The 12,500-nt window shown below is 53.1% G+C and overlaps 4 protein-coding genes across 11 annotated transcripts in view; 2 read left to right on the forward strand and 2 right to left on the reverse strand.

Moving 5' to 3' along the window:
• The window catches only part of LOC126575555 (zinc finger protein 26-like), a 1,845-nt gene extending 1,541 nt beyond the window's left edge, over nt 1-304 (forward strand). Inside the window, exon 4 of the mRNA XM_050236305.1 lies at nt 1-304. This exon is cut by the window's left edge and continues 42 nt beyond it. Within this exon, the coding sequence (XP_050092262.1) occupies nt 1-295 (295 nt within the window). The 3' untranslated portion in view covers nt 296-304.
• A 2,307-nt stretch (nt 305-2,611) lies between these two features.
• LOC126578731 (echinoderm microtubule-associated protein-like 2) lies at nt 2,612-10,774 on the reverse strand. 6 transcript variants are annotated; one of them, XM_050241583.1, is made up of 7 exons: nt 10,702-10,774; nt 5,671-6,003; nt 5,205-5,547; nt 3,569-5,135; nt 3,405-3,492; nt 3,110-3,336; nt 2,612-3,025 (listed from the first exon to the last, which is right to left on the reverse strand). In XM_050241583.1, the coding sequence occupies exons 1-7, from the start codon at nt 10,736-10,738 to the stop codon at nt 2,900-2,902; spliced, it is 2,721 nt and encodes a 906-aa protein (XP_050097540.1). In that variant the 5' UTR covers nt 10,739-10,774; the 3' UTR covers nt 2,612-2,899. The 6 variants fall into 6 exon arrangements, with proteins under 6 accessions (XP_050097540.1, XP_050097537.1, XP_050097538.1 ...); XM_050241580.1 differs by lacking the exon at nt 10,702-10,774 and adding an exon at nt 7,366-9,759; XM_050241581.1 differs by lacking the exon at nt 10,702-10,774 and adding an exon at nt 7,366-9,758 and having other exon boundaries at nt 3,569-5,132.
• LOC126578733 (neuroglobin-like) overlaps nt 10,185-12,500 on the forward strand; it is a 22,864-nt gene continuing 20,548 nt past the window's right edge. The window contains exon 1 of one of the 3 annotated variants that reach the window (XM_050241590.1): nt 10,185-10,245. The gene's annotated coding sequence lies outside the window, so the exon portion shown is untranslated. Of the gene's footprint in view, nt 10,246-10,283; nt 10,382-10,482; nt 10,564-12,500 lie in introns of those variants that run through there. The other 2 variants (XM_050241591.1, XM_050241588.1) reach the window with 2 other exon arrangements.
• The window catches only part of LOC126578735 (MD-2-related lipid-recognition protein-like), a 991-nt gene continuing 168 nt past the window's right edge, over nt 11,678-12,500 (reverse strand). The window contains exons 2-4 of the mRNA XM_050241592.1: nt 12,279-12,392; nt 12,029-12,198; nt 11,678-11,917 (exon numbers count right to left, since the gene is read on the reverse strand). Of these exons, the coding sequence (XP_050097549.1) occupies nt 11,816-11,917; nt 12,029-12,198; nt 12,279-12,392 (386 nt within the window). The 3' untranslated portion in view covers nt 11,678-11,815. The remainder of the gene's footprint in view (nt 11,918-12,028; nt 12,199-12,278; nt 12,393-12,500) is intronic.

Genomic DNA, 12,500 nt, shown 5'->3' on the forward strand with positions numbered 1-12,500 from the left:
TACCGGGGAGAAGCCTTTTGCGTGCATGTTCTGCGAGAAGCGATACGCTGAAAATGGAGATTTAAAATGCCATTTACGGAAACATCTCGGAGACAATATCTACCAGTGCGATCGCTGTGATGCTTCCTTCCGATTGATTAGAGAACTAAGGCAACATTACGCGGTCCATGCGGATGGTTCTGATTCCATGGGCAGAACCGATTTTCGGTTTACCCTAGAGTACATAGTGAATTTGCGACTTCAAAAGGGTTTATCGAAATTGGATGCTGAAGAGAATGAATCTTCCATTAAATAGCCGTTAAACGTTGAACTTGCTCACCTTTTTTTACATGATGACGTGATTCTATCCCGTTTGTTACGTGCCTTCGAACTGTAGAACTTTGCTTCAGCAGAATAACACTCCAACAATCGTAGTTACCAGTGGATTACACATCGATGAGCCAGCACATTGCGAGAAAAAGTCTCAATCCTAGTTCCAGTGTTACTAGAAATTCATCGAATTAACTTTACCGGAATCGTAGACCTCTTGCTGGTTAAATATTTCTTGGTTTACGTGAACATAACATTTAGTAAGCGGCCTTTCCAGATCCACAACCTTAATTCTTATTTTTCGGATAAAAAATTTGGAGCCAAAAGCGATTTGTGCGGGATGCAAATTTGAGAATATATATTATTCGACATCAGTCTCAACGATCACTCATCACATGGAATGATGATCCAACCCAACTCGTATCTCTTTGCAGCCGGCCACATGGCGGTTGCATAACCCTACCGGCGCACCAGAGATATGGAGAGCATGAGAAGTTGACCACGCGGACCATGAATCATCGTTGCTGCCAGCAAAACCACGTGGAGAGCGGGATTCGATCAGACAAATTGCTCACACGTGTTTTCCATCCTCCAGCTACCACACCGAAGGCAGAAGATTTAAATATCCGGGATTTCCTAATCGCGGTCATCTTTATCCTCGGTCACTGGACAGCGCCCATGAACCAGACAGACGACGAGGACGGGATCTCTCACCGCTCGCCGCGCGGAAACCTGTTCGGAGAATGAAAAGTGCAAATAGTGAGGTTAGTGACACTCGCTCTTGACGGGCACATGGGTTTTTTTCGCCGGACACCACACGCGCGCATGATGATGCGGCGGCCTTCCTCGACCACCCCCCTTCTTCTCCAGAGCCAGACGGAAGAAGAGGTGCTGTGTGGTGGAAATGATCAGATAAAGGGAAATTGTCGTTGATGTCAGCGACACTATTGTGTCTCATTGGATTGGCTCTGTGACATTGAAATCATCATTTTAAAGAAGGAACAGCGTATTGCCCGCCTATTCCCATTCTACGCACAGAAACGTGGCGCGCGGGAAAGGTGGACGACCACAAAAGTGTGGTTATGGAGCAATACGGTGCTGTCGCCACGAAGGGGCGCATTTCGTAAAAAGGGAAGCGAAGGAAATGGCCAATTTTAGTTACCTTTTTCTGCCGCTCGCTCGTACAGCTGCCGTCGACGCCCCTAAACGTGCGTGCATGCTTTTGCTGGTGTGTGTGGATGTGCGCACGACTCGTTGGCGGTTGCTTCTTTATCGGGCACGACGTACGCAGCACACGCCGCAAGCACATGGTAAGCAAATTGAAGAAGCTTCCTCCATCGGGTCCTTCCTCTTCGTGGCTCCTTTTCCGGAAAATGATGACGACGACGACGAAGGTGTCTCGCGTGACACCATCTCACAGTATACTCCTGTGATTTGGCCCATAATAAGGAAGCAAATTCACAAGAATATACTGCGAAACAGCACACGGTTATTTCGCTTCGCTGGAAAAGTAAAGAGAAAACCCGAATCTTGGCCGCCATCGCAGCAAGCCACACCACCGCGAGTTTTCGCGCTCGACCGAACGTCACACGCACGCACTCACCGCGCCCACCAACGACGACGACGACGACGACGAAGAGGGAAAAAAAGCAGCCCGGGAAAAGAAAACTTTTTAGCTCGGATAGCGTGTACCGGCGCCAAACGCATTTCAGTTAACGAAGCAACAAATTAATTAAACGAGGACGAAGGAGAACCAAGAGAAGTTTGGTATGCACCCTCCGCGCCACGCTCTCGACCGACGCCGCGCGCGCGCCAGAAACAAAATGAAAGCCGCCATATCTAGGGACCGCCGCCGCAGCACGGCAAAACCACGCCAAGCCGCCGTTACCACCGCGCGTCGGCAGGTAAGTAAAAACCGAAAAAACCACCAAAATTCCGTAAAATTCCCGAGCGAAATAGTTATCTATCACTGAGTTTGACGCGCCTGAATCTTTTGCGAACTAATTTTACCAAGAAAAGCTGTAATTTTACCCGGAAATGTAAATTTCTCACGAGCAACACTGAAACGCGTACGAACTCGGCGGCAGGCGGCGAAGAAAAAGAACCGTGCCATTACCCAATTGACGATGATTCGAGCAAATTCGGGGGAAAAAATTGAGCTAAAATTGAGCGAAATTCAAGCCGAGCAGTGCTTGTGCTCGCGTGGATGACACAGTTAAAGAAAAGGCAAAAAAATTCGGTAATTATTAAAAAGACTGGTAATTTTCAGAATTCGGTATTTTCGCCAGGCGCCAGGTATTCTGGGAGGTATTAATTTATTCCACCTTAACATGCTCGCTACGCTACCGATGACCGGTGGTCGTGATAAAAACAAATAAGTTAGTTTCTTGCGGGTGCTCGGGATTAAAATAAAATATTCTGTTTGTTCTAACGGCCTAATGCAAGAGACCCACGCACTGGGTAGCCGGTGGCCACTAGCCCGGGGTCCCGCTTATGACTGAAAAGAGGTTTAAGAATGGAGAACATGCCGCCTCCATCCTTCTGTGCTCGTATTCGTGCGCGGAATTATCCCTTGGGTTGGACGGTATTATTACATGACTCTCCACTGGAGAACGCTTGTGTCGAGACCACCGGCCGATAGTAACCGTAACCCGTCGTGCATGAACCTCACGGCGGTCACGTGGCTGCTGTGTCCTCGGTAGCTATGCGATAGGGACTGTGGAAAAAAAGGAGGACGACGAAGGGGCAGTTAGTCTTTACTTCTTGGCGTTACTGGCCAACAACCCTGTCGGTGACGTACCTTTGGCTGGGAGGCGGGGAAGGTGAAGAGCCGTATCTTGCCGAAATCATCGGCACACACCAGGAACTGCTCCTCGTTGTCCCTGCACACACTGTTGATATCCGTGCCGTCAAAGTTCTCCGGCCAGATACCGATCGTGTCGAAGCATACTGAACAGTTCTGGGTGGCCCACTCCAGGTTCTTGACCATGCTTTGGCTCGTTATCTGCCGGCAGAGCGTTGGATTCCCTGGAATGAAACATCATGAGGTGAGCGAAAGGATCCGTAGAGGATCGGAGCGTCTCCCTTCAACTTACAGTAGAGCACTTCATAGTCTCCAGAGTTGGTTCGCAGCACTTGGCTGTCCTTTGACCAATCGAGGTGTGATATGAAGCTGGAATGTCCCTGTAAAGAGAGAGGGTGGGAGAAAACCGATTAGCAACAGAAACCTCCAGCTGGTGTGCATCCGCGTGGTGCTTACCGTGCACTTGCCAATCTTGGAAAACCGATGCGCCACCTTGGTACACTGGTAGACGTAGATGGCATTGTCTTTGGAACCGAGCGCTAACAGGTTACCATCGGGTGAAAACTGTAAACACTGTATCACCTCCTGCCCATCGGTGTACGTGGCCAGCAGTTCCCGCGTAACGATATCGAACACTGACCACCGTCCGGCAGCACCACCGACCACGATCACATCGCCGGCGTTGGAGATCTGCACGGAGTAGATTGGTTCCCCGATGTCCTTACTCCACACGACCGAGTGGGACAACGAATCCCAAAGCTGCAGCAACCGATCTTTACCACCCGTCACAAACTGGGCCACCTGCGGATGCGTCGACAGCGACCACAGTATATCCGTATGGCCCATCACGATCGGTACGAGACTGAGCGTAAAGTCTCCGGACAGAATGCAGTTGCGCGTGGTACCGATCAGTAGCTGCGATCCCTTACCCTGCGCCACCACACGAACCGCCCCAAAGTGTGCCTCAACGATCTGTTCCGCTTTCAGGTGCAGCGCATCATCGAAGAGCAGCAACAGTCCATCTTTACCGCCCGTCACGAATCCACCATTCCGCAGGCCACAGATCGTAAAGACCGGACCATCGTGAACCTTCTTCAAGAACCGACTGATCACGTTCGTACCCCGCTTCCAAACGGCCAAATTACCGCTCGAATCACCCGTCACCACATCGCCGGTCTGCGTGAACGTGATCGCCGTCACGTACTTCGGTTTCTCAAAACTCTCAAACACTCCCATCCGCTTGTACAGCATCCCGTGCTGATCGAGCGACCAGAAGGCGATGTGGTTCTTGCCGATCGTTATGATCTGTCCCTTGTCGAGCGGATGGAACTCGACCGCCACCACCGTATCGACGGAACACTTCGTTTCCGTGATCTTTTTGCCACCTTCCTTCTTCTGCCAGTCCCAGATCGAGATGATTTTATCGGGCGAATCATCGATCGCCGCCAGTATGCTGCCACTGTCGGCCCGGCTAAACGAGAGGCAGTTAATAGCCCCCGTAAACTCGCCACATCCGATCATGTTGAGCGTTGCCAGTGAAACCGAGTTCCAGATGAGGATGTGTGGTAACGATTCACGGCCCTCGTGGCCACCACACTGGCCCGTCGCAACGAGCAGCTTGTTCGGGTGGACGGCCAAACTCTTCACATCATCCGTATGGCCCAGATAGTGCCGCTGCGTGTGCTCGTCCATGTTGTACAGGATGACAACGGCGGCCACAAAGTACACCATCTCACCGGTCGGCAGCTGGTAGAGGTTCGAACGGCAATCCTTTCCCCGGTACCCGTACGCCCAATCGAGCCGTAATCGGCGGTTTGGGGCCGGCTGTACCTTGGTCAGATCGTACGTCGGTAGCTGCGCCTCGGGAATGTGTATCACGATCGGCCGTCCACTGATGTACAGCTTCACATACTCGTCGTCCTCGTTTTTGCGCTGCACGTACGGATGCGATTGTCCCTGTCGATGCGCCGCCGAGTTGCCACTGAGATTGAGCAACGATTTGGCCGAAAACCGGGACATGCTGCTGTTGAAGAGACGGCAATCATGAACGTTCCGTGAAACGCACCCATGCGGTGTCGATTGTCGAACTCACCTTGCACTGCTACCGCTCGGACTGCCCGGTGTTGTGCTGACGAAGTCCCCGGTCGATGACCACCGTTTACCCATCCCAGTGGCACCCGCCAGTAACGCATGTTGGGCGGCGGAGCCAACAGCGGTCGACGGTTGTCGCGGTGATGGTGACGGTGCGGGAGAGATCGAATGGCTACTCATCGAGTCCGAGTGTAGCGATCCGTTCGAGTAGTGGATAGCTTTCTGGGCGAGTGTACTCGTCTTACCGGTGGCCGTAGCGCTGGCGGTCATCCGTGACGGTGAGCTGGTTACCCGGGAACCGGGTACCCGGCTACCGAAACGCTTCTCCTCGACACTCGAGTTCACTAAAATGATAAGCCACAGCCGGGGCGTTGGAAGGAGGCGGATTTCGTGATTAGCAAGATACTATCAGCTTGTTGTTGTTGTGGCGGTCAGGGGCATGGAGATTGCCATTTCGTGGAACTTACGCCTCGTGAGGGTGTTGCGGGAGAAGCGGAAGCTTTTGCTGGATAAACTATTCTGCCCTGCTACCATTCCACCGTTATCAGCGTGGGCCGATGACGACATGATGCCCGCTCGGCCCGAAATGGTGCTGCTGCTGTGGTGGTGGTGGTTGTTGTTGTTGCTGTTGGTACTGTTGTGGCTATTCTCGTAGCTGTTATCTATGGTGGCCAGCCGACGGAGTACGTCCGCGAGGGTCGATTTGAGGCACACGATCTCATCCTTATGCTCGAGTACCTGCCGCTCAAGGTCGTACACGCGCTCCACCAGACCGGCTTTCTCTGTTTCTAGCATTTCCTCTGGAAAGAAAGGGGAGAAATGTGGACACGGCCTTGGATTAGTACAAGGTCAAAACCGACCGGAACTGACCTATTCTACGAAGCGAATCGAAAACAAGAGGACGAGGATGATGACTTTACTCCATTCTTTTGAGCCATTCGCCGATGAGGAGGGCGGCGACGGTTGGCTACCAAGGGTGGCCACCGGTGGTGCCACTGCCGGCACTTTGGTCTGTTGTGTTGTCGTCGTTGAGGTTGTTGCGGACATTTTCCCCCGGTTGAGCAAATTTATTGGAGCACTTTGGTATCACCGGATCCTCCCACCCCCCGAACCCGGGATTCTATCACAAAAACCACGCACCAGAGTTCACTACTGCATTAACCCGTCTCGCGGTGGCGTGTTAATGCCACATACCGGCACATCAAACATTGGACTTTGTACTTCCACGGGGCTCTCCACGATGACAACACGACACTTGGCGAGTCCTGGCCTGGAGAGGCAAGGTTTCCCCTTTGAATCGGGCTCGTTGTTGTAGCATGCGCGCTAGTACTTGCTGCTGCTGCCGCTGCTGCTGGTGGCCTTTTGGACTGGTGGTTGTTCTACGAAATGTTCGCGCGATGGACATACACCCCCGTCGTCGTCGTTGTCGTTGACGTCGTCGCGGACAACTTCGCGTGGACCGTGAAACAGCGGAACGTGTACATGTTGTCTTTTGCGCTATTCATTATCACCATCGCGACCCTATCGGACTCCACAATCACTGAGCGAGGGAGGAGGCTCTTCACAAGATACTAAACAGAGAGAGAGAGAGAGCGAGAGCGAACGCGACGAAGCGAGATACTATGCGCCCACGAGAGAGAGCCTTTCACTATGGGCGATTAGTGTGTCTGGTTAAAACGGAGGACCAGGATACAAATGGTAGCAGAAATTACTTACTTATCAGTACGCTACAAGGACAAAAGCTCTTCGTTTGTAAATCGAGCCGTTCGTAGGAGCTAGCGATCGATCAGAGATCGATATCCGACAGGAAGATCCTTCTCTTACAGCATCACGATCGATACTGTCATCCCATCTCAGTTGGGGACTACTCAACCCCCTCCCAACCAGGCCTAGGAATACCTCACGATCGTTGTCTGGCGTCATCGACACATCCCTCCAAGTGGATAGGGCCCCCAAATGGCACAAGCCACATGTGAGAACCAGTATGATCTCAGCTTTGACCTTCTGAACGAACGGGTTTCTTGAGTGGATAACACTGCTCAGACTGTGTACTTGGCCTACCTCTTCCTAGGTGAAGGTGAAGTTCTTCACAACATACCAACATGGACCGACCGGCGAAATCTGGCTGACCGTTCATCCGCCATCCATCCGTGCTTACTTACCCGAATATTCGTGCACATTTTTGTACGTCTGTGGCGGTGCACGTTGCGGTGGTGGTTGCTGCGGACCTGCTGGCTTGAGTGCCGTTACCTCCTCGCTTCTGCTTTCCTCCACGATCTCGTGCTCCTCGATCTCTTCCTCCTCCACACTGGTCGACATGATCGTGTGATGGTGATGTTGCTGCAGATGATGATGATGATGGTGCTGTCGCTGATGATAGTGCTGCTGCTGCTGCTGCTGCTGTCCCGTGACACCACCACCCGATCCATTATTATCGGTGGTGCTTTGGGTTGATAATTTTAAATTTTCTGTATCACCACCACCGGCTCCACCCCCGGTACCGTCACCGGCGGTGGTTTGTTCCGTTTCATTACTCATCGTGACGTCGATCCCAAATCACACCAGCCTTTCCTGGACCTGCGGCACACTATCGTCGTTTGATTAGGACGCTCTGAACTCGATTACTATGATGGATAGATGCGTAACGAGTGTGATTAGAAACGGGGAGGCCGCAGTAGATAGCACTCTTTCGCAAATCCACCGATGTTTCGTTGATGCGTTGTCGCGGTGCTGCTGCTGCTAATTCACACATCGAATGACATCACTCTGTACGGTCCAAACATGGGTTTCCATCGCCCATGTCGCACCTCCGGACGAACCTTATACCGATATCTTTTTCCTTCTCTTTTCCTGTTTGGCCTTCCAGGCAACGTGACCGGTTCGCCGTCTTTAGCGGTCGCCAACTACGTGCCTTTTTTGACGCTGGGGATTGCTTAAAGTTTATGCGAATGGCGCGACAGTAGGAGGCGTTGCCTGGTTGCTACTCGTCGCTGCTGCTGCAGAGTGGCTTTCTCGTTCGGCAAACTTTTGGCAAAACAATTATTTCCGGTCCCACGTAGCCGCAATGCTCACTTTGTCACACATAGCCGGATCAGTGGCAGTGGTTCGCAGGAAAACACAAAGAAGAAGTAGAAGAAGGGTATCCAGGGGCCCGCTTCGGCGGCATACCAGAGAGAAAGGTAGTTTCTCAAGGTAGCAAAGACCCGGACTGCGGGGAATCGCTTCGTACACGCTTCGGTTACGGTTATGCTGGGCTCCAGCAACGCGTGCTGTTTGTTCCAGTTTTGTGCCAGCGCCGCTTTACCGTTACCGCGAGCGAAAGGGGTCCACTGCCCCGTCCACTGCCCCGGGATGAGCCGTGCTCCTCTCCCAAGGCCCAAGGGGGCTTTAGTTTTGGCCACACGCCAACGGCACACGGTGCTGCGTTGTGCCAGAAAGAAAGGGAGACAGTTGGATTTGATTTAATTCAGAGTTTCCACCGCCTTCGCTGCTGCTGCTGGTGCTACTCTTCCCGGACGCACCGGTCTTTTCGCCTCCAAAAGCCCAATCATCTGCTTAATCGACGGCGGAAGTGTACCGTGTGACCGAGATCGTTTGTGCGGGATACGGGTTGGTGCTGATGCTGGAACAAGTTTTGCCACCCCACCGGGTGGAATGGTGTCCCGCGATGCTGCACCCCTTCCTCACCGCGTCGAGCTCTTTGGTATTTGCCAACCCAACAGAGCCAACTGCGATATGTCGCTAGAGGCTGGTGCGTTCTCGCGGGGATTGCTGCTGTAATTAGCCTAGCTGGGCGGCTTTCGAGGGGAAGACACTGCTGCTGCACTGCACTCCACTTCACGCCACCACTTTACAATCCAAGCACACTCCGTGGTACACGATCCGTTGGTTTGCTCAAATATTGACTTGAATATGGCTGCGAGAGAACGACGATGACGCTTTTCTGTTGTCGTTCTGTTGTTGTGCGATGATGGTGATGACGACGAATGCCGATAGCGATGCTGAGGATTGTTTGAGGCACAAACAACGCACTGTCGCTATTATGCACGACCAACAACGTCACTGACACACACCGCGAGTCCATGCGAGTCCATTTGATTGTCCACCCGGCTAGCCCCTTTGCGCTTCTTCTCTTGCAAACACCCTCTCGTCCCAAGCCGCCACTTGAAACACACAATTACGAAACAATTGGTTGACAGTCGTGCCAACGCGGAACGAGAGAACACACGGCACACAGCACACACACTCACGGTTTGTGATAATTTGAATTTCGATTCACGACAACGTCATCACCGGACGACCGACCGACCGACCGACCGACCGACCACCGAACGTCGCGTGGCCTCCTTCGCGATGATCTTCGCTTCGAATCTTCGAATCGCCGTGGCTGCCGAGCAACTGCCAAACCCGCTCTCGAGCCAACAACCAGCAACACGGCATGCTATGCTCGGAGAAATGTTTCCGCGACTCTTGGCACACCAGCACCCCGCCCGAAACCTTACGGCCAATGAATGCCGGAGAAAAGCCGAGGCCACCGAGAGATGCTCAGGTTCTCGTTGGAAGTAGAAGAAGAAGAAGAAGCAGTTGAAAAACAACCGCAAACTATCTATCCCGTCCCGTCCTGGTGTCGGTCGCTGCTGGAAGCTTTGCTCTGCAACGCACACTACGATTGGAGTGGCGCAGCGAAAAGGTGCTTAGAAACGCACGCACACACCACTCGACTCACACGTTGAATGAAGTGCAACGGGGCTGAGGGGGAGTAAAGGTGCGTCACCATGCCAGAAGGGCGCCAGGCAAAAGGGTTCTACTGTAGCTGCGCTGCTGGCACCACCACCACGCATACACACCTGAAAAAGGGGCCGAACGCGATGCGAAGCGGTGCACGATCGCCCGATCTCCCCAACTGAGAACCGTTGAACCGCGCGCGGATATGTCCCCGGGGGCCCGGGGCTCACCTGAGCAAACAAAGCCGCGGCAGAGAGCAACGACAGAGCAGGAGAGCCGTATATAGCGTGTGTGCGCACATTTTCGAGGGAAAAAAGGTGTGTCCCCGGGTCGAGGTACACGGTCCCGTGTGGCCGTAAAGTGAAGTGCGCGTTTTATGTTGCAAACATATTAACAACAGCATCACCAACACCAACACTAGCGCAGCGGACCCTTTAACGGCAGCTGCGGTTCGTATGTTGCTGCTGCTGCGAGGTGCACTTTGAGGGCATCTCTCTGCTGCGCTGACGACCCTTCCTCTTCTGCTTCTTCTTCTACTACTTCTACGGACCCCCGGTGCAACGACAGCAGGTGCCATTCAATCCACTGCTGGTGCTGCTGCTGACCTGCTGCTGACACCAAGCGGCTCGCCTCAGGTATCGCTTTAGGCGCACTTCATGGCGCGCCAAATTCACGTTCACTCTGCGCTCATCACGTGATCGTGCGTGATCGCGAGGGTAGAAGGTTGTTTCTTTGGGTTCGCCATAAACCCGCTACGGATGTGCTTGACCTACCTAACGAACGGACACGCTGCTGCCGGTACTTGATCATCTGTGACGTGCAGGTTGCTGCTTTCGCCTAACCGCCACTTTCGCCACTTCGCCGCTCTTTGCACTATAAAATTCACCCAGTCCACAGGTTAAACTCCCCCACGACACGCTACGCCACGCCACGCCACGACCAGGAAGAAAATGCCAGTCCGGGATGACAACCGCGTCGACCCGCGATGCCACAGATGATGTTGATGATGGCACGCGCCTCAACTCACTCACTGCTGCTGCCAGTCTGGCCTCTGGTCCGGTCTGGTCTGGTCCGATGCATGACCGATCGCCGTAATGTGGGGGGATGGTGGAGCGATTGTCCGAAAAAAGCTATTTCGTCCACCACCGACACTCCGTCTCCGTCTTACATGAGCAACATCTCATCCATGGTGCTGCTACCTCACTTGAATCTCGTTGGCCTCCATTGGTGCAGGCCACACACCGCCGCCGGCAACGGAGATATATATGGTTGAATTGAACCTCCTTCCAAAAACGGTATTGAGCGATGGCAACCCCGAAACGACCTACTACGATCGCTGCCTTGTGCCAATGAGAGCGCGATTTGGCACAACGGCCTCAACGTGCGCGCACCCCGTTTTCATTGTGGTATCGATCGCGGTCGCACCAAAGAAGCTGTGTTGCCTATACATTGTTTGCCAGCTCACTCTCTCTCTCTCTCTCTGTCTCTCTGTCTTGAATGGCTTCTTTTTGGTGTGCTTTCCATCCCCTCCCCCTTTTATTCCTTTACGCACCACCGCCATGACCTTTTCGCTGCCTGAGAGAAGCCGTCTTAGCGGAGAGGTGAACCGGAGTGTCATGGGAGTAACCTTTGCTGCCTTGAGCCAAGAGGAAGGAAAGGGGGGAAGGGAGGTGGATATCGCCCCTTTTTCGGTATCTGCTGGTGATATGAAATTGACCATGCGGAGGCGACAAACACGCGCACGCACTGTACGGCTGCTAATAAGAACCATTTTATTGATCTACCTTTTCCAGTGGCCGCGTATGATCGCGTCCGATGATCGTGGGCATACACATAACGTTCTCACGCGAATTAACCCTTGTCCAGCACATGCGCCATGTGTGCCATCTAGGTGCGCTTCTTCTTCTTGGTGATGTTGATCTGCAAGATAAAACAACACTCGTCGCCAGCGTTCTCACCGACCAGCTTCCACTTGACATCGTATTGTCGCTAGTAAAACAAACGAAACACCCCGAATGAGAGAACAATAAGAATCCCACGTGTGTTTGTGGTAAATTGGCTGCTGGAACTACCCTTCCGCCCCGTCGCCGAAATACCTACCGCTGGGTACGACTTTTTGATGTTCAAATCGTAGGTGTAGTTCTGCTTGGTGTCCTTGGTAACCGGACAGGCGGTGTACTTGCAGGCGGCCGGATCCATCCCAATGAACGGCAAATCTATGGCTGGCTGGGTCCAGTACACATCCGCCGTCAGCTCGTTGGAGGAGAACGCTGTCGTGGGAAGGTAAAGGGGGGAGAGCGATCCATCAGTTGATGTCACCCGGCTGCGCTGCGATGGGGCCGGAACTTACCGGGTGTAAAGTCAAACGAGATGGTTACATTGGAACCAGAATACACGACACAGGCACGACCTTCGGCCGCTTCCGGACACGGTGTGATCGAGACATCGGTAATGGCACATTTCGCTATTGGTGCGGTAGTGAAGAAAGGATGGAAAAGAGAAGAAATAGTCAAACCATCTTAAGCTCCCCCCCCCCCCCCCCGCCCCGTGGAAGTGGCCGCTAGTAGTTTAC

This window comes from Anopheles aquasalis, chromosome 3, assembly GCF_943734665.1.
Source record: "Anopheles aquasalis chromosome 3, idAnoAquaMG_Q_19, whole genome shotgun sequence".
Classification (NCBI taxonomy): domain Eukaryota; kingdom Metazoa; phylum Arthropoda; class Insecta; order Diptera; family Culicidae; genus Anopheles; species Anopheles aquasalis.

Coding starts and splice junctions, on each gene's coding strand:
- LOC126578731 (XM_050241580.1), bottom strand. CDS start 7,741: ATGAGTAATGAAACGGAACAAACCACCGCCGGTGACGGTACCGGGGGT. Junction 6,004..7,365: donor AAATGTGCACGAATATTCGG/GTAAGTAAGCAC, acceptor CTTTCTTTCCAG/AGGAAATGCTAGAAACAGAG. Junction 3,337..3,404: donor AGACTATGAAGTGCTCTACT/GTAAGTTGAAGG, acceptor GTTTCATTCCAG/GGAATCCAACGCTCTGCCGG.